At 41.4% G+C, this 20,986-nt stretch overlaps 1 protein-coding gene across 6 annotated transcripts in view; it reads left to right on the forward strand.

Moving 5' to 3' along the window:
- ATP8A1 (ATPase phospholipid transporting 8A1) overlaps nt 1-20,986 on the forward strand; it is a 1,017,459-nt gene that overhangs the window by 331,554 nt on the left and 664,919 nt on the right. For all 6 annotated transcript variants that reach the window (XM_085642166.1, XM_085642168.1, XM_085642167.1 and 3 more), the window contains one exon: nt 13,971-14,082. In XM_085642166.1, the coding sequence (XP_085498292.1) occupies nt 13,971-14,082 (112 nt within the window). The remainder of the gene's footprint in view (nt 1-13,970; nt 14,083-20,986) is intronic.

Below are 20,986 nucleotides of genomic sequence, written 5' to 3' on the forward strand. Positions count from 1 at the left end.
CCAAAGCGTTATTGTGAAAATAACATGAGTGAAGGTTTCCAGCCATACTTAACAGAAGTCACAAGAAGATCTCACCGTTTCGTTCTTACTCGCCTAAGGCTTGGTATAGTACACCATCTTGTGTCCTTCCCCATCATTAGGCAGCATAGTAATACCCGATGCCCCTGTGATGACTTATCCAAACAGAGTTGTTGTCATTTTATGCTATTTTGTAAATTTTATACGTTTTTAAGAAGATATTTTTTAAAGCCTATCTTTTTAAAATACAATGTACGGTCTACCAGGAATGCAATGCAGCTAATGTTTAACCTGGAAAGCGCAGATATATGTTTTTATGTAGCTACTTATATCCTAAAATGTATGAGCGCCAGAAAATCCATTGTTATCTTAATTTTTTAGGATCTTAGCATGTTGCACTTGTCACTTTATTGTGCATCGTAGAGGTTTCTCTTGCAATGCCCTGTATATGTCCCGATATGGGAATTGCACTTTATACTGCATATTTTGCACATTACTTGGCACTTTAGCAACTAGGATATGTAAAATGTATTGAGTTTATCAGAACCTTCTTCATCTGTATTTACACCGAATATCTTATTATGAATTGGCTCTTTTATGGGGACTATATTGTAGTTAATATGCCCTGTACATGCCCATGCAATTGGTCTATACATTCTGATTTTTAATAGTTTCATTGTATGATTGCTGTATGTTTTATATTTTATGTCTGCTATATGGTTGTATATACAAGCCGAATAAAGCATTTTTGAACTGAACTGAACCCAAAGCGATAAAGTGATCCTTTTGGGGAAACTTCAATCTTCACTTTGGCACCACAGAAGACTCTGCAGTGAACCACTTCGCCTCATCTCTCTTCAACAGAACCTAAAACCAACATACACGAAAGACTCCATGCTAGAACTAATAATCTCCAAAAAAGACACGGTCTCAGTGAATGGTCCCATCTTCGTAGACTGGTCTGATAATTCCCTTATTTCCTTCACCTTGCTACTATCTCATACTGAAAAGAGCACCTACCTGGTTTTTCATGACATGGGGAACATGGGCATCAGTATACTTAGCAACACTTCTCAGAAGGTGCTACCCCTCATCGACTCCACCAACTATGTGAATGACTTAACCTCCCACATCTTTGAATACCTTTCTGGTGTGCTCGCGCTCCATTCCAAAGCAAAAAGAAACAACATAAACGATCAGCACCATGGTTCAATAGGGCCCTATTAGAGATAAGGAAAGCCTTAGGAATCTTAGGAAAGAAATGGAGACTGTCACCCTTCGCCACTAACCTCACTTGTCTCAGAAATGCAAGGTCCCAATTGCAGTTAAACAAGGGGCCTATCCTTGCCCTTAACCTATTCAGCCTATACATTGAGCCACTTGGAGTCTTCCTTAAGAAGGCAGGGATTTCCTATCATCAATATGCAGAGGACACAAAGGTTGATCTGAAGGTCTCCTTACCATCTTGAAGCTTGTCATTACCCTAAACACTGTTCATGAATGGATGACCTCTCATCACCTTAAACTAAAACCTTCCAAAAAATAAGTACTCCTTGTCTCCCCTTATAAAACAATTCCACTGCAATCCTGGTTGGGCACACACACATCTTTGACCGTAAACCCACCACTGTTGACAGTTCCAAATTTCTAAGAGTTATCCTCATCACCTATGGCATCTCCTAATCGTTGACTTTCCACTACCCCTCATCATTCTTTTCTTTTTTCCTCTGCATCTTAAATGCCCAGTGGGTAGTGGCATCAATTCCACCTGTTGAATGAGCTACATGGAAAGCTGCAAGGTAAGGCGGTTGCAGCCAAGCATATCTAACAGAGGCTAACCTAATCCAAATTGATGGGACTTTTATTGAGATGACAGGCTGAGTCTGCACTACCGGGAGCCGGTGCCGCTGATCCAGGCAACACTCATCCTGCTGAACACTCATACCATGTCTTTTTTTTACACCTTCACTGGCATGAATTATGAAGCACTAGGACAAATGCCAAATGCTTGAATCACCTTTCGCAGCAGAAAAACATTCTGTAAAAAATGTACCTTTTTGCTGTGTACTAAATTTGCAATTGAACAAGCTTTATTCCACATTGGCCCATGAAAACACAAATGGATTTATGGATGGTTGTGCTCATGACAATTGTGAGAACTCTTAGATCCAGACAATAATTTAGTAATTTGTAACCTCCTTCACACTTTGATTGCTAAAAGGGGAGTCCATGGACCATTGACTCCAAGGGAGTGAGCGTGTCTGCCAAAGACAGCTGTTCCCTAATGGTAACAGGAGAAGTGTGCTGTTCGATATGTGCTGCTGATGAATCTAAAATGACTGCTTTCCTTGGACATCTACAACTGAAGCGAAAGTTTAATTACATTGAATAATTGGAATATTTTAAGTAATTTTGCTTCACAAAATGTGTGCAAAATTACAGCGATTATGCCATTTCTCCACGATGTCTAAAATATTTTGCTTATGTATATCTACCTGAAGGTCCTCTAAAAAGGCAAACACAAAAGGCAAGTGCAAGATCATGAATTTAATTTGGAGGAGAGTTGTTTGGGTGCAGCAGGGAGAAATGTTAATGTGAGATGTACCATTCGGATAATCTTTTGATGCAAGTGCCATTTCAGGTAAAATATTTTACCCGAGTGGACCACTGGGTTAATTTTTGAGTGCAAACCTACACGTCCGAACAGGAGCAGCCGTGTTTTGAATGTGGGCAACCAGAAATCAACTTGAAATTACATTTTTAAGATGAAGTTTTGCCAAAGTGGTTTTTAGTTTGGCTAATTCTTTCAGTGTGAGATGCATTTAGTGTCATTTTGCCTAATTATGCTACACGAAATTACATGAGTCATGCCCACCCCTGCTCCTGACATCTTAGCTCCTCACCAACCTATTAGGACTTTTTGGGAGGTCAATTGAAATCTCAGATCCAGTCTTTATATTAAAGTAGGCTCATTTCTCTTGTATTCAATGCATGGCTGAAACAAAGCAGGCAGCTATGTAGAGTGGATTAAAGGAGACACATTCTAATACATAACAAAATCTGTAGCAGTCTTTTGTTGGATTGGTGTTGTGCTCATGCACCCATCCTTTTTTGCCAGCGGACTCTCCTCAGATGCCTGCATGCCTTCGTTTATACGCATTACACTCTTGCCATTTTGGCTGATCATAGTATGCTCTCAGAGCGAACAAAGCAAACACAAGGAGATGATGGACGGAGCACTGAAACTTTTCAGACACTCCCCATTAGTCACAGATCTGGGTTGAATCCATCATCGTTCTTTAGCTCACTTCGCCACCCCAGATCAGACCAAGACATATGCAAATCAGTCTTGACCTTGTCCCTCATGGGAACTGTCCAGCCTGAACTGCCAAGCTAGGTCTTCCCTGTACCGGAAACAGGCATCCAGGGACCGGTTTTGTGGTAACACCCCTCATCAGCCAGGCTAGCTTGAATCCAGTGACAAAGTGAGTAAGGGACCCACATCTGGGCATACCCTACCAACTTAGAGCAAACAAAGCAAACAAAAGAAGAGGCACAGGGCCAAGACTGATTTGCATATAGCAGGGTCTGATCTGGGGTGACGAAGTGAGCTTAAGAACGATGATCGATTCAACCCAGATCTGTGACTGGGGGTGAGTGTCTGAAAAGTTTCAGTGCTCCTTCCATCATCTCCTTCAGCAATGCATCAATACACAAATCTGTCTGGTGGGATTCCTCTACCTCCCAATGTTTCTCCAGTCAGCCCGTAGACTTCCTAAATAGAACCCAGACTCTGCCATGTACACATACATCCAGCACATGCATATTACTTACACACACTACACAGCACTACATCCTTTATGTATTGTACTATTCACCAACACACATACATGCATATAACATACATGCAGTGCATAGTGCTACATCCATTATGTATTGTACCAATCACTGGCACACATACACCCAGCACATGCATATTACACACACGCGCTGCACAGCACTATATTATCACTGTAAGGTACCATTCATAGGCACACCTAGAAGCACATGTGCACCACACATGCACTGCGCAGCACTACACACCAAACTGATATAGGCCAAGGGTGAATTAAGCACAAAGAAGCAGGGCTTTAAACGAGTGAACCTATAGACCTCACTCCAGTGACCCTGGTAAAATGGACATATTCACTCCTACTGATCACTACAGAGTATGCTGCCACCACTGCACTTGTGCTGCTTAACTCCAAAGGCATTACTATGAGGTTAGCGTTTTGGGCTCCCTTCCCGGTCCAATAATACAAAGCGTGAGACAGGCCTATGTCATGTCGCACATGCATGATTCATGTTTGCCTATGACAACAAAAAATCAGCTGTAGAGATCCAGACAGACATCGGTACAGTTGAGGCACTCCGGGCAGGGGTGCATGTCATCACCATGTGAAGGACTTTTCCATCCCAACAGAAGCTAACAAATATTTGCGTGAGTTAAGACTCAAAGATAGCAGGGGTGCATACCCCACATCTCTGCCCACTCTTGAGGAGGGTGGCATTGTCATACATATAAAAGGAATAAACAAATTACAGCACAGAGCACTCGAGAGATTAAATGGATATTTTGATTTAATTAGGTCTATTCAGACCATCCAAAGCTGCTGCTTCATGAGCTTCAAAACCAAAACAAGCCATCAAGCGGTGAAAACACTCAATTGGCCCCTTTTTAGCGGTTAGGATGGAGTTCAAGACTTGGATTATCCATTAAGTGTACTAGAACAAAAGGCCATCATTTCTACAAAAACTGACCCCACATTATATTCCCAATTAGACTTTTATTCAGGCTTACACCACCTTGTATCTATATGATTATAGAAGAGGAAAAAAACACAATACCTGATCTTTGGGTGTAGTGGGCCTCAAACTATGGAACGCGTCTTATTTCTAAATCAGAGCTGAACTGACCCTACCTCCAGTTCAGGAAACTGATTAGGGGCGAACACTTAAATAAATTATTTACTTGACTCCACTCTTTCCCGATTGCATTGAAGGATTTCTGATGATGGGGCCCACCTTAACTTGCAGGACTGCAATGAATTTTTGCCTACTGTACATTATTTTTATTCCTATTGTATTAAACCAAAATTCCTAAATAAAATAATGTCACGTTATGTTATTTGGTTTTGTAAAGCGCGACTTATCACCTAACGGGTATCCAGGTGCTGGAGCAGGTGTGGAGGTCGTCTGCCGGATGTTAGTTCAAGAGCCAGGTCTTCAGCTTCTTGTGGAAATCCAGAAGCGAGTAGGAGGCCCTCATGTGTAGAGGGAGTTTGTTCCAAGTTTTTGGTGCGAGGTTAGAGAAGGCTAGGCCTTCTGTTTTGCTTTGTGTGTGTGAGAGGGAGTGAGGCACATTGTAGGAGTCTGGTAGGTTAAGTGTAGATGTCAGTTGAGGTAAGCTGGACTAATGGTGTGCTGCGCCTTGTATGCATGTGTGAGGAGTTTATATTGGCAACGATTGTGTATCGGCATCCAGTGGAGTTCTCTAAGGTGTGACGTAATGTGGTTGCGGCGTGGGAGGTCCTGAATGAGTCTAGCTGCAATGTTCTGGATGGTCTAAAGTCTGTGGAAGAGGTGGTTGCGAATGCTGGCATAGTGTGTTGCCGTAGTCTAGTCTACTGGTGACTAAGACTTGATTGATGGTGCTCCTGGGGATCCATTTGAAGATTTTTCTGAGGATGCAAAGTATGTGGAAGCATACTAATAATAAAGACTGCAAATCCGACATCTGTTCTCTACCAAACTTTTGATTTTGATTGGCTCCTAGCTGGTCAATATCTACCCAGGAAAGTCGTCTAGTACCGGAGGCAAGGCTCATTACAGTATCGGCTCACTATATCTTCTTCCCCTAACCGCTGCTTTTGTAGATGACAGAGTTCTATTAAAATACAGATTTAGAATCATTAACTTTCATGTGCACAAGGCTGTGTATGTACATTAAATGGTTCTCATCTCTTCTGCTTCAAGTTCCTTAAATAAACGAGTCCTCAGAAATGTTCCTTTTCATGTGTTTGTATTGTGTAGCCAGTGTTCCCAGTCTTTGAAAATTGTCTTTAAATAGTTGTCATTGTTCTGTCTCATTAGCAAAGTAACTTATTTTAAATTAGTTCAATTGATTATCTTTCAGAGTAGTTGTTTATAAAGTTTACAAGGGAATTTCCTAGACAATAAATGCATATTTGTAACAGTTGTTTTATCAAGTGCTTATATTTAACTCTCATTAGAACATTAGAATGTTGAGAGCTCTATTGAAGACAATGAAGTAGCTCTGGGCTTGTCTTTCTGTTTTTCTCTTTTTAATTTAAAACATTCTACCCTTGGTAAGTGGAATATTCTAATAGTCTTATAGCCCTTATACCTCCGGCTATACCAGTTGTTAAAGGCCCTCACCCTCTTTATAGCTCAGGTTCAGGGCCTTTAACAACTGGCATAGCCCTCGGCAGGGGGCTATAAGGCTTTAGTAAAAATGATTTTGAAGCCACTGCGCATTCATAGTGCGATGCAAACTGACAAAAGGAAGTGGGAGAAGTAAAAAGACAAATTAAATGACCAAACATTAGCGCATTTAGAGGGTCCTACTACCTTTAGGAGCACTTTTGTCATCTATATCATCTCTGTCATCTATATAAAATGTTAACGTTCCAGTTAATCATTAGAACTGTATGTTGAATCTATATGGGAATAGTGGGTAATCAACTAACAGACTGTTTTTGGAAGCAGTTTTAAATCGGTATGCTGGATTTTGGGATTTTAAAAAGATGAGGAAGAATTTGAATTTATAAAAAAAAAAGTTCCCAAGATGAAAGTAAACCCCTCGTCTTGTTCATTTACTGCAGTCACCTCCATGGGAAATGCTTTCAGGTCTTCAGTCCCTGTTTAAGCAACATGGTATTTAGGTGTGCCGCACATTTGTCATCAATATAGAATGTCAGCAATTTAGTTGTTCATTAGAGCTCTCCGGTGAAGCTGTAGTAGAACACTGAGAAATGTACCTGCCATGCTGCTGCTGGAAATGCATGTTTTACTCAGCACGTCAGTCCTTTTTCTCCCAGGAATGAGAAAGACATTTGTGAATTTATAGAAAATGGGACCTCATTTTACTCCTTGGATCAATGGCCATATTTACTATGACAAAATCATAACTTGAAGAACCATGAAAAAATCGCAGTGCAACAATTCTCAGTAGAGGATCAACATTTTTCACCGGGCAAAATCACTATAAAACGCAAAACTTTTCCTTAAATTAATATGGCACCACCAATAAATGATTTACATTGTGACTAATCTGTTATTGCCCTTTCTCTGTGCACTTTTTTTATGATCCTTACACAACCAGGATTTCACCACAATACATTTTATTTGGGCAAAATGTATGTAGCTTTATCAATAAAAACGATCAAAAAGGTTTACTTCTTATAGCCTACCACCGAAGAAGTAACATAATCACACCAAACAAAAATCACACCATCTAAAAAATGTTTGGAGAATTTCACCCCAAATTATAAGGGTCTGATTTACAGTAGAAATATTTTCCAAACTGAGAGGTTGGTAAAGGGTAGGTGTTTTCAGGGGGGGATTAGTAACCTCTGGCCCTCTGACTCCATTCCAGAGAATACTTACCTGAGAATGCCATCCCCATTGGATAATATTGATTAATTGGCAGCTGTACACTACCAACAAATCTCCATTTTGAGAGAAATGTTTTTTAAGTTCAAGCAATTTCAACAATTTTAAGCCAAGAAAACAACACAATACAATCGTCTAACTTACTAAAATGTAGAGAAATTTACTGAGTAAAAAGACACCAAAATGATACGAATCGGTTACGGGGAGACGAAAATAGGACACGCACCATTGAAAAGAATTACTTTGAGCGTGATCAGTACCTAGGTACAATTTCAGATTGATAGAAATGGAGTCAAAACTTTTACCTTGGAAGCTCAGTGTCTTCTAGAGGTGGTAAAGTCCAAAACTGAAACAGATAAGGTTCCCGCAGAGTAAGATATGTTGTTGTCATGCTCCTACTGAAGCTATTGGTTCTGGTTTCAAAGGCTTCAAGTGGGACAAAGCTGGATTTGTACCCTCCAAGGTCTCTATGCTACTGGAATAGATTTTTCAGCTTGCCATAATCCAAGGTTTTACTTTCAGTTTTTTTTGGTTGTCAAAATCCTGCCGAGCGGAAGGTTGGAGGCTATAGTCAGGCAGTTCTCCAGAAGGCCATAAACATTTACCACAGTGTCCTACTGTAACAGTTTTCAGCGCTACAGAAATCTCTGAGTGGGACAGACATGCTTTTTTTGCTTGTGTTGGGTGCACCCTAACTGACCAAACAATAGTACCTTGTAACATTTCTCCTAAGTTGTAAAAAATTACTCACTTTCATCCAACTGCTGGAAAAATTCTCCTGGTCGCTGCTGCAGTCCCCAGGTCATCAGAGCAGGATTCTGGGCACCAGGTATCTCTCCAGCCAGGGTTCCTGCAGGGTCCTGTCGTCAGTGGTGAGCTGGGTCTTGTTAGAGTCAAGAGTCTTTCTGCTTTTCGTGTCCATTGAACAGGCAAACAAGAGGCCAGTCACTTGACTCCTGGAGAGCACTTCCAGCCTCTGAGGGCTGGCAATAGTAAACATGTTACTATTTTAAAAATGAGGAGCTATGAAGTGACTCACACGATGAATAGTCTGAGAAAACAGATGTAGAAAAGCAATACTGCCGATGGATTGAAATCTTTCATTGAGTATTTTTAGCCTTGTGAAAAATATTATGCCATAAATGACTAAAAACCCTTAGATTTATTATGGCCAGCCAGTTTCTTATCTGCGTTAGCCTCTTATTGCCCTTTTTCTGCAATCTGCTCCATAGGAAAGACTTTGCATTCAGCTGCACCTATAGAAGCTACATGGTGTCAGGAATTCCACCTTTGTCAAGGAATTTGAATGTTAGTATTCTCATTATGATTAATTAAACCCCTTATTTTATTTAGTGCACACTCCTCCAAAGGAAATGCTTTTGATTGTACAGTTACTATTGCAGCAACAAGGCAACCAGGAGTGCCTCATTTTTGCCATGAATATAGAATGTTTATTTTATTTATTTGAAATGTTTCATAACGCGCAAACAAGACCTGAACGGGTATCAAAGCGCTGTACATCAGAACAGAGAGGGTACGGTTAGTCACTAAACAAGTAAATGTCCTAAACCTTTGTAGCAAAACCAACCCAACACAATAAAAGCGCAAACAAAAAAAAAAGAGGAAACATTTAGCGAGAACATAAGTTGCAACCCGCAAGTGTCTCAAACAAACTAGATAGCCATGATTTCTCTAGGGTATAAAAAACTTAGTTATATTGACTTTGGGAGTATTTTTCCAGCTGGTTATTCAAGAGAAGATCTTTGCCTTGTATTTTGAAAGAGGAGGTCGAAGGGTTCGAACGGATATCAGGAGGAAGAGCGTTCCAAATTCTTGGGGCCAGACCCGAGAAGGCGCGGTTGTATGCTCTTTTCTTTTTGAATATGTGCGGTTTCAGCAGGAGAGTGCTGGAGCTTCTTAGGGGCCTAGACATACCAGAGAGTTCAAGCTTATTTGCCAAGTAAGCTGGAGTATTATGGTGAAGCGCTCTGTGTGTCAGGCAAGCAATCTTGAGCCTAATCCGATCATTGAGCGATAGCCAGTTGAGTTGAATTAAGACAGGTGTGATGTGATCATGTTTCCGCGAGCCTGTGACCAGTCTGGCAGCAGAGTTCAGAGTGGCCCTTAGGGGGGTCAGACTAGCTTTGGGCAGCCCGGCAAAGGTCACAATTCCATATTCCACACGAGAAATCACTAGTGACTGAACTGCAAGTTGCTGGTCCACCGGAGGTAAGAACGGCTTGATTTTTGTAAGTGTGTTGAGATAGTAGTTGGCTCCCCTAGTTGTTGCAATGATATGATCTTTCATATTGAGGTGTTTATCTAGCGTGATGACTAAGGATCTAGTGGAATCCACCACATGAGGATTGCAGTTGAGGGCCGTAAGATGTTTGAGGCAGTCTTGTATGGATATGGAGTAGGTGGGCGGGGCGATCAGGAGGAATTAGGTCTTGAGAGTATTAAGCAGAAGGTGATTGTGAGTTAGCCATTGTTGAGTGTTCAGAAGAACACAGTTCAGCATTTTGATGTCTTCCAGAGAGGCCACTTTCATATATAGTTGCATATCATCAGTGTACATGTGGTATTGTATGTTTGAACATTTCAGGTTTTCAGTGAGGGGTTCCATTAACAAGTTGAAGAGTGTTGGAGAGAGTGTGGAGCCTTGGGGCACTCAATTGAAACTGGAGTACTCTTAGCGAGGGAACGGTTCACTTTTATTCTTTGTGTTCTGTTCTGTAGGAATGAGTTAAACCAATTTAAGACCGGGCCCGCTTACCCCATCCTTTTTTCCAGAATATCCAGTGTTTGATCATGTCACCAGATTGGTATTGGTCACGCAGCTGAAACTCTTCAATGTGATTGCACAGTTGTAGGTGTACGCATTTCTCAAGAAGTTTAGCTAGAGTTATGATGTTGCAAATTGGGCGAAAATTGTTGGGATCAGATAGGTCTACATTGGGCTTTTTTGGAATGGGAGTGACTTGACCTATCTTTAAGCAATCAGGAATCCTACCCTGTACGAGCAATTCATGGATAATCAGGGACCAGAGAGGGAGGATGGCGGATCTAAAGTCTTTGAAGAGTTTAGCCGGCAAGGGATCATGGAAATGATTAGAGGGTTTTAGTGACATTATGATTCTGTGAAGCTCTGCATCGTCAGGCAGTCTGAAATTGTTCCATGATGCATTATTTTTGGGAGTAAGGCCTGTTCCACTGTAGGACAGAGCACTCTCAGAGGTTAAACAGGTCGCTGTAATGGACTGAGCTCGATGAAGCCTGTTATGTGATGCATGTTGAAGTTCTACTTCGATCTTTCTAGACTTTTAGACAAAATGTGTGGAGAAGACCTCTTCACTAGGGAGAGATATCTTGGAAGCAGATTGAAGGTCGTTGGATGATTAACTTGTTGTTTTATGATTTCGAAAAGTTTTTTAGGTCTGTTTGTATTACTGTCTAGTTGATATCTAAAGTGATCAACTTTCGTGCGGCGGATATGTTTATTGTCCTTAGTTTGCCACGCTCATCATTGAGGGAACCATTGAACCAAGGTTTGGACTGTTTGACCGGAATCCTCTTGAGTTGGTTCGGAGCAACTGTGTCGAGTATATTAGTCATGGTAGTGTTCAGTGAGATCGTCTAAGTTGGTCATGTTAGGGGTTGGAGAGAGTAGGTTGTTGCTAATAGAGGTTAGGTCCATTGGTTGAATGTCATTTAGAATCCTGGACCACTGTTTGGTCTTGTGCGGTTGTCCTTGTCTAGACATTACCTTTTTGAGAATACGAAAGGAGATTATGTAATGATCCGACCAGTCACACGGTGAGATGCTTTCCAGTTGCATCAGGTTATCCTTGGCTATGATTAATTTGAGGATGGAACCCTTGTTACGGGTGGGTTCATTGCAAGCCTGGGTGAGGTTAAGGTCTGCGAGGAAAGACTTGAAGGTACACAGTGAAAGATCAGTTGTATCATTCCAGTGCAGATTGAAACCCCCAAGGAAGATCTGGTTAACGGGTAGGTCCGAGTTAGAAACTATGATTTCCATCATTTGTTTGATGAAGATAAGATTGTCTCCAGGAGGATGGTAGATTGTGTGAAGCACACAGGCAATCTTGTTGTTCCAGATTTCAACACTCAGCTGTTCGTGAGAAGACATCAGCACCATTTGTGAGAGTTTCAGATTGAGACAGGAGCGATAAATGTATGCAATACCGCCACCAATTTTACCAGGTCTATCCAGTCTGATGATGTCATATTTGGGAGGCACTAAGATGTCCACGATTGGCGAGGAGGAGTCGTTGAGCCATGTTTCCGTTAATATCATGATGTCTAGGTCATGAGTAAAAATAAGGTTGGCAATATCAGCACCATGTTTGAAAGCTGACCTGCAATGTAGTAGCATCGATTTGATGTGTGATTTAGTTTGGACTGTTTCTAGGTGTGATGTGGGTACATAGACTAGGTTGTTCTTGTTCATGACACTGTGCTTGACAGTGGTTTCTCTGAACAGGTTGGAAGGTAAAGGTTGAATATTGTGTTATCATTCTAGTTGTTCATTAGACCTCTGGGCTGAAGGTACAGTAGAACACTGGGAAATCAATAGACCTACTGTTGCTGCTTTGAAAATGCATGCCTTACTCAGTCTGTTGGACTTTTTTTCTCACATGGATGAAGAAAATATTTGTGAATTAATTTAAAAAAAGTGTCCTCATTTGTGTTTCTGTCCCACTAACCATTAGTTTCATGAGAAAACTGTTTTCTCTCAAAGATGGTTCATCGAATCCCAGCAGAGGATCAGCACTTTGTGAAGCATGAAATCCCTTTAGATATGAGCCCTATTCTTAAAATTAGTATGCTGCCACCAATAATTGACATATTCTGAGTAAACATTTGTTATCACACATTCTATATACTCCATTTTGCAACCCTAAATTCCAAGCACACACTTCAATTTACTTCAGTAGGACAAAACTATCACCCAAAAATGTATCAACTTGATTATTGTAACCTTCCATCTAAATAGTACCATGAAAACCACATCATGTAAAGAACAATTTCAGTATTTCACCCCAAAAATTAAGGATCTGATATACAGTAGCTATAATATCCAGCTAAGCGATTTAGGGGCTGATTCCACTGGCTGTTATTGCGGCGGTCGGGAGACCACCCAACAAGCATGTGGTGGTGCGATTTCCGTATTTCAATTCGACCGCCAGGCTGGCATCGGTACCATGGTGGAGGCATGCTGTGGCTGTGGAAAAGGGTTGCAGCACATGCCTCTTCCGCGAAGCACCTCCTGCCATGCCCTGCATGTTCCCCCAGGGCCACTTATCAGTGGCCTACAATGGCCGAAGGCCCTTTTTAGGGCCCCTGTGTCCCTTTCTTACAACCTGTTCATGGTGGGGTTCCCGCAATGAAAAGGCTGTCGGAAGGAAATATTGTAATCCTGCCGGCGGTGCCTGCCTCGACACCGCCACCATTCTGGGACGCTCCTTTAATCGCCACCCTGTTGGAATCTATGAACGGTCAAAGTATCTTGCTTTTGTTATGTTCACACCCGTTTGCTTCTAAAAAATGTGGAAACAATCATCTCCCATCTACAGAGATCTAAAAAATAAAACAATGTTAAACACTTCAGGAATTGCCGGGAAAAGGGGCAACCATAATGCCCAAGGGAAGCATGTTTCACAGGTAAGGTTCTAGGATGGCTTTCCTCGGCCCATGTAGCTGGATTTGGTCCCCAGCCGAAGATTCAGCTATCCAGAGCACAGACTTTGTAAACTATGTGTGCATTAGTGTTACTTATGCATTGAATTCATATGTCTAAATCCATTCCTGTTGTGGAGCAGCTTCATAACGTTCAATTAGAGGCATAGGGTCTGTTGTCAGGCTGATGCAATTTAAGGATTCAGGAGCTTATAACATGTATCGTTAACATGCCCGCTAGCGTCCAGGGTCCTACGTTTATACGAATTCCTAATTGTAAGAGAGAAACTAACTGTGATAAACAAATCACAACACTGAATTCAATAAACTGCAACTTAAAATGATAATTTTTCTACCAAAGTCTCACTATGTTCAGAGCAAAAGTCATCAACCACCAACTTTACAAAACACTGGTGGTGGAATTGTAAGTAATTCTTCTATGTTTTAGTAACAGCTATACATGCCAGTTTTTCTAAGTTCACATTTCAGCCTGGTTTAAATTTAAAGACACAGTTATTGTGTATTTGAAGTATGTTGTACAATCTTTAAAAGTATTCCAATGTTTTGGACTCTAGAGCTGTGCCCCTGGGAGCTGACCAAATTCTTCTTCGTGGAGCACAATTACGGAACACTCAGTGGGTTCATGGAATTGTTGTCTACACTGGACACGATACAAAACTCATGCAGGTAAAAGAGAGGTATATGTTTGTTATGAATAGGTATACTGGTTTGTTATGAATTGTATCTAAATCATGAATATTTTATTTCTATTCTTCGTAAAAATGTTTAGATTAGTACTGGCCTATAATTTGCGAGCTGCAAAGCCTGAAAAATCGATAGCCAGAATAGCAGAAATAGAGTAAACCTGAAAAGGAGGAGCAATAGAATGATAAAAATGTAGACAAAAGCCAGGCATTTCATTTGAAACAGATGTTGCCTTCTGGCATGACAGAGTTTGAATGATGTGATTCAAAAGGTGAAATAGAAGAACAACGGAAGGTGGTTGGTTCCTTCTAAATTGTGATTGCATTTCAGAAATCCGTTTATGTGAAAAATCATATGCTCACCTGTACTGTTGCCATTTTATATCGTTTGTACATTAACATCATAACATGTAGCTATTTATTTTCAGGGTGTAGTCTGGGAACTGTCTGCAGATTGCAAAAATATAGAGGCAAATTTATTTGTTGTGTGCTAGGTTTGTGTGATATGTACTATTCCCTGCACAAGAGTGGGTTTCACCCAATATGGGGGGGCTGTTAACCATGTTTAGGATCTCTGGCATGTAGACTTAATATTCCTCATGCATATCCTGCAGTAGATTCTTACGAATATCTATCTGCAATACTTAACATTATTCTGCTTCATTAAGGAAGCTGATGAGCTGAACTGAGTTCCTTCCGTTTCCACAGGATTATACCGCTTATAGTAAATAGTGAATATTTTATTGGAAGGTAGCTGATCCTTTCTCCATTCTTCTATTTTCTTTACTCTTGAGAAACCATATAAGATAGTATCTGTAAGTCATTTATTCGTAAAATGCGAAATGTCGGCTACGGGCATCCTGGTCATTTAACTGTCGAGGAACATTAGTTTGGGGGGGGGGGGGGGTGTTTCGGAAAACATACTCATGATCTGGTTTTTCCTGCTTATGTACCCCCCATTATATTTCATATATTTATTTATTTGAGTGCACATTTTTCAATGATAAACACATTGAATTTAGTTTTGTATGTATGGTCTAATCTTTAGATCAGTACAATTTGATAGCACAGCAATTGTTTATATATGTAATTCAAGCACTAAATAATGTTTGATACTGTTTAATATTTTCCATCAATTGCTTATATGTGACTTAAGTCAATGTTTCATAAATGGGGTGAAAATGCATGTTGATTATTATTCTTTATAATGCTCAATAAGAATCCCATTCTTTAAAAAAAATAAAAAAATATGAAGAGTGTTTTTAAGGTAAATACAAATAAGTGTTAGAGAGAGACAGAGAGGAATCATCACACTTCCAGGGAGCTGAGTGATTGGGCTTGCGCAAACAGGAGCTGTGAACTGCCTTTTGGCCACAAACGGGGGCCTCTGGACCGCGAGACAGGCACTGCAGACCGGTGTGACCTCTGGCGTGATAGTCGCAGCGTGTAGTCCCTCTTTCACTATAATTTCATACCTGGGTTTTTATAGTATCTGTTCCCCAATTTTATCTTATATTTAAAAAACAATGTAGGACTTGCACACACTAAAGCATCACCAAGTGTAAACAATCATGGCGGCAAATGTATCATGTCAATTATCATATTGATTATAGGTAACCAGCATTATTAAAAAACTAAAATGTCATCTTAAACAGTAATCAGACATGATACAAACATTTCTATGCATATCTTAAACTTCACACTTTCTATGAAAGAGATTTAAAGGTCTAAGGATAGGCAGAAAATAGAAATTGTAGAATCTGATAGAACCCCTTGATAGGAACAGAAAATATGGACTGGGAACTGTCACAGTATTCATAACAATCTACTTTATGGTAAAGGCTTTACTCAGACTGCTTTTCAGGGAGGCCCTCTCAGAAAAAAACTAAAGGCCTTGGGATCCCAGTGCCAACAATGACTGATTTGACTGCTACCATAGATTGTCGTCTTTATGAGTCAAAGATAGTTAATCTTTTCATGAGCACAGTCGAACAGGCCACAACAGAAAAGCGAAGTCTTTCAGTGCTGAGCTCACCAACTTTAAAGTGCGGCTGGATGGCAACCCTGAGAGCCTGGACGATGATTTGTAGAATCTACATCGAAGGCTGATAGACTTGGAAGACCACAGCAAACACTCAAACATTTGTATCTTTGGAATTTCCCGGAAGGACAAAGTAGATAATATGTTCTACTTCCTCAATAAGCTCATCCTAGAACTCTTTGAAGCACAATTTACACTACCCATCAAATTTCAATGGCACACAGTCTGGTCAAAAGTGCAGTGCAAATCCAGTGTGTCCGGACCCATTATAGTCTACTTAGTCCATCACCGGCAAGTGAAAAAGATACGGGAGGCAGCAAAGACACTCAGCTCCTATCAAAGAGGTGATCAGAGAATGCCATTTTCAGCTGACTTTTCTGATGAAACGAATCCTATCAGGAAGAGGTTTCTAGCACTGCGACCACTTCTTATTTTATTTATTTTAGTAACAAATTTCATTGAGTTTCTTTAAACGCAGCATTCCATATGATAACATACATAGTCCATATCAGTGATTGGTTGGATCACATTTGGTAACAGCATATCTGAAAATAATGAGTCAGCGTCTTATACAGCAGTGAGTACATAATGACAGGTACCATGTTGGTAAGTCGTGGTTACATTTAATAGTTCAACCCAGCTTTATGAACATAACAATTAACTAGTCCCTAGTCATACATAAGACACCACCCCACCCCAGCGGCTGGCGCTACCAGTAGTCTCTGCTTACATGAAGGCCCTTTGTAGGCGATAGTGTTTAGTGATTGGAGGTGTGTGGCTTAGGTACCTATCTACTCGAGTTTGTGGGATGGCAGACATTGGGGAGATGTTATTAGAACCCATCGTGTTCGTGACTTCATGTGTAGTGGTGGTGAGGACAGGGGAGGCAAGATAGGCAGGCCGGCAAAAAGCTAGTCAATACAAAACCGACTGGGTCTAGAGCAGTGTGGGTGTAACCACGTCATGTCACTAGATGTTGAAGGTGTCTGGAGCCTTGAAGGACTCTAGTAAAAGGTCCCAGCCCATTGCTATAGGTCTTTCCCGTAGGCCCGGCACACTTCCCGGCGAAGAGCACCACTCTGCTAGTCCCCAGTGCCCCACTTCTTTCCATGCCAATACTCTGGGTGGGGCAGCAGATTTCCACCGTCTGATGATGCTGCGTTTGGCCAAAATAAGCGCTAGATCTGCAAATTTGGCCTGGACTCTGTAACCCTTTCTCTGTGGGTAGAGACCCAGAAGGCTACTTCCCACCATGGGCCATGACGTACCCCTCCACTACTCCCTCCCGGGTCGATGAGATCTGGCTCCAGTATTGGAGCAGGGCAGGCGCAGAGCATGTGAAGCACTGCAACCGCTTCTTATAAAAAGGGGATATCCGATTAGGAATCGTTGACCCTGCAGCCATTCTGGTGACAAAGAACTGCAGAACACAGGAATATCAGCACCCTGCTGATTTTAAAAAAGAGACCCTGGAAGAGATTGCAGTGGATGTGCATAATCAGACACCTAAGACGAGTGGTAGGTTGAACAGATTGCAAAAAGTTCCCCACCTCCCCGCCACATGATCATTTTCAAGGAAAGACGTAGCCATGACTTCCCCCTCCCCATCAGAGAAAGCTTCCTTTAAAGTCAGAGAAAAATCCAGATCGCCATTCAAGTCATATTATAAAGAACCTTAAGACACTTACTCATGCTGCCCCTATACTCGACACTTCTTTGCCCAGGTTTCATTACCAAAGTACTATTGATGGAACTTCGCCCTACTATAAATTGATACCTAGAGTGTGAGCGGTGGATGACTCATTTGCCAGAGTAAAGCTAATTGTTAGTTGTTGCTTTCTGACCAGGTATCACTTTTTTCTTAGTACACTACCCTGGCTGTTCTTCACCAGTCATAATACTGTGCACATGATAGGAATGCACATTTTCATCTGTATGTTGGCCTGCTGGAATTTGCATTGAGCACCGGCCTCCATTGAGAGCCCTGACTGCCCTCTCATCTGTTTCATGTAATATCTCCCTTTGTCAAGCAGTGGGCTACGTTGGCCTTATTAAAAGATTTGACAATGTGGTCCTTGAATGGCAGTTGATTTCCAGGATATTGTAAACTGAAGAAGGTACTGTTATATCTTGATATGAAACACGTGTATGTGGTGTGTTTAAAGGAGACACGTCTATCTCACTCTGAATTGGAAAAGAGAAGGGATTGGTTATGGAAGGTGTTCTCATCTTCTGGTCCGGAGATTCGTACAGAAGAGCCAGCATCTGACTTTCCAGGCTATAGGAAAAAAAAAGTGTGGAGGGGCGCTATCTTCATAAACGGCTTGCAGCACGCATACGAAAGGCCTGGGGCAATACAATGGCAGATTTGTAGTTGCAAAACTCAGGATACAATATGCAATACTGATTATTGTTTCAATGAACGCTTCAGCTGGTTTAAAAAAAGAAAATCTTCACTAGGCTACTCAGACATTTGTTTTAAGCATGGATCAGCAAACGTGGTTGCTGGGGATGATTGAAATGTGGATCCAGATCTGATACTTAATCTTACAAGCCCAGCCACTAAGAACAAATCAAGTGACAGAGACTTGCTTCTGGAACATTGACAGGATTTTTCTTTTTTCTGGTCTTGTTTTACGAAGATACATTTTCTTTATTTTTCTAACCTGGGTTTGTGGTGTTTCCATTGTGTTACTGTAATTAAAGTGTGCACAAATACTTAACACATTGCCTCTTAAGTCTGACTGCTGTGTGCCAAGCTATCAGAGGGTAAGCACAGGTTAATTTAGGTTGTGCATCTGACTTACCCTGACTAGAATTGTGGTCCCTACTTGAACAGGGTGCATACCTCTGCCAACTACAGACCCAGTTTCTAACAGGGTGGCATGAGGCCCACTATGCAAAGACTAATGATCTGACCCCCAACACCATCACTATCCCTCACAAACCTCTATATTACACTGGAGACCGTGGGAAGCAACAACCATCTGAAACAATGGCTAGACACTGCTGTGTCTATGGCCAAGCTGTGTATATTCGTAAGTGGAAGCCAAGACCTCCACTCAATCAGGATGACTTGTATACTGATTTGAGGCTCATGGCCTCCTGTGAAAGTACCATATATAAGATCAGCTCCAATACTTCGATATAGGAGCTTTGTAGAAACCTTGTTATACAGTTTTCCTGTGCATGCACCTATTGTGAATGGTGGCCACTTCCTCCTCCACCCCTGAAAATCATTTTAGCTACCTTTCAAGATTTGGTGCTGTATCAAGACCATGCCTTTTCAAAAGAGAGAGAGAGAGAGCGAGAGACTGATGTGTTCTTATAGTACTTTGTTTTTGAAGACCTTGGTTTACTAGTGGCAGGGAAGCCCCTCTTTGTCCTATATAGCTTTAGATGACACTGATCCAGTTTTTTGACAACTGCTATCTTAATTGTTATGATGGTTGTGAGTGCTGATCGGAGACTCATTTTTTTCTTTATGCTATTTTATGTTTATGTGACGGTCTGTCAGACCCACGTAGTATGTCATTGTATTTGGTTTACCTACCTTGCACTGTTATACTCTTATCCTGAGTGTAAAGCAGATTTGATTTGTTTGGCAAAATTAAAAACAAATTCAACACCAAAAAATATTAGCCATTGAGGAGTGTTTAAGGCTAAGGTCTTAAAAAAGGGGTTAGCTTGGATCCAGTAAAACTGTGATTCTTATGCACATCCCTGAATACAGCACAGGTTTGCTTAAATGTTTTTTTTGTTTTAAACTGCAGTAAAAAATTGTGCATCGTAATTCCCAGATTGAGAATATGCAGACATTTATGCACACAGATTGAACTTAACTCTGTGGAAAATCTGCATTTTTCGCAGTACTGGGTAATATTGATTGGCGGAGATGGGGCAATCAGGAAGGTAAGGAACACTAACAAAAGTTGTGATTTTGTGGTTATTCACTTGCCTACCCACTATGTTTTTCTAGAGTTCATGTACATGTAGTTCCAGTAGAGACTTCTGGCCATAGATTCCTCGCTTTTTGGATATTCCTCAGGTGTCAGACTGGATCCGGAAGCGTTTTCAGCAGTACCTCTGCATGCTGGAAGGTGGCACCTTGTTAGGTACGCACTGATGCCATTTCAGAAATGACATGCATGGCTTATGTAGGCGTCACTCCCTCATGCTGATGTCATTCCCTTTCTTTATGCGCTATCTGATGCAGATCCAGAGCTTCCTCTTGTCATCAACCCCTAAAACTAAATGTTTCAAACCCTGTAGGAACTGTCACAAACAGATGTCTGCGACGGATCCCCACCACGTAGGTCTGTGGTGTCTGGGGTTGAGCCACAACTCTAACACCTGCTGAGATGCTCTGTTGGTAAAGCTGAAGGCCATCATGGAACGCAAGGCAAAACTCTGTTGCCAAGCATAAGAAATCCCAGTGCTGGGATCGATCCAAGTCCCTCTCAACGTTGAAGGTTCGATCTAGTTTCCTTAGATGATGGAGCCGCTCTCGACGCCAGTCTTCATTGCAAGAAGTCGATGTGGAGTTCTGCTCTTACATGGCACTCACAATCCCCTGAGCAAGTGCGTGGGCAGCGTCAACAGTCTCGATTGCACTCTCGAAGTCGGCCAACTTCACAGCCAGTTCCTCAGCTGGTTCAGGCACAACCCAAGTTTCCGGGGCCTTTAACCATGCTATGCCAAATAGAACAGTTCAGATCAGCTATGGTGCAGCTCTTTGACTGCTTACCGACTCTCTCTAGTGTGCCTTTGAGTCCAAGGAACCAAGAGGCTTTCCTCCTGTATTATAGCCAGCAAGTTTGCCCTTGACGCCAGCTGGTTCCTCAGA

Source organism: Triturus cristatus, chromosome 2_2 (assembly GCF_964204655.1).
Source record: "Triturus cristatus chromosome 2_2, aTriCri1.1, whole genome shotgun sequence".
Classification (NCBI taxonomy): Eukaryota; Metazoa; Chordata; class Amphibia; order Caudata; family Salamandridae; genus Triturus; species Triturus cristatus.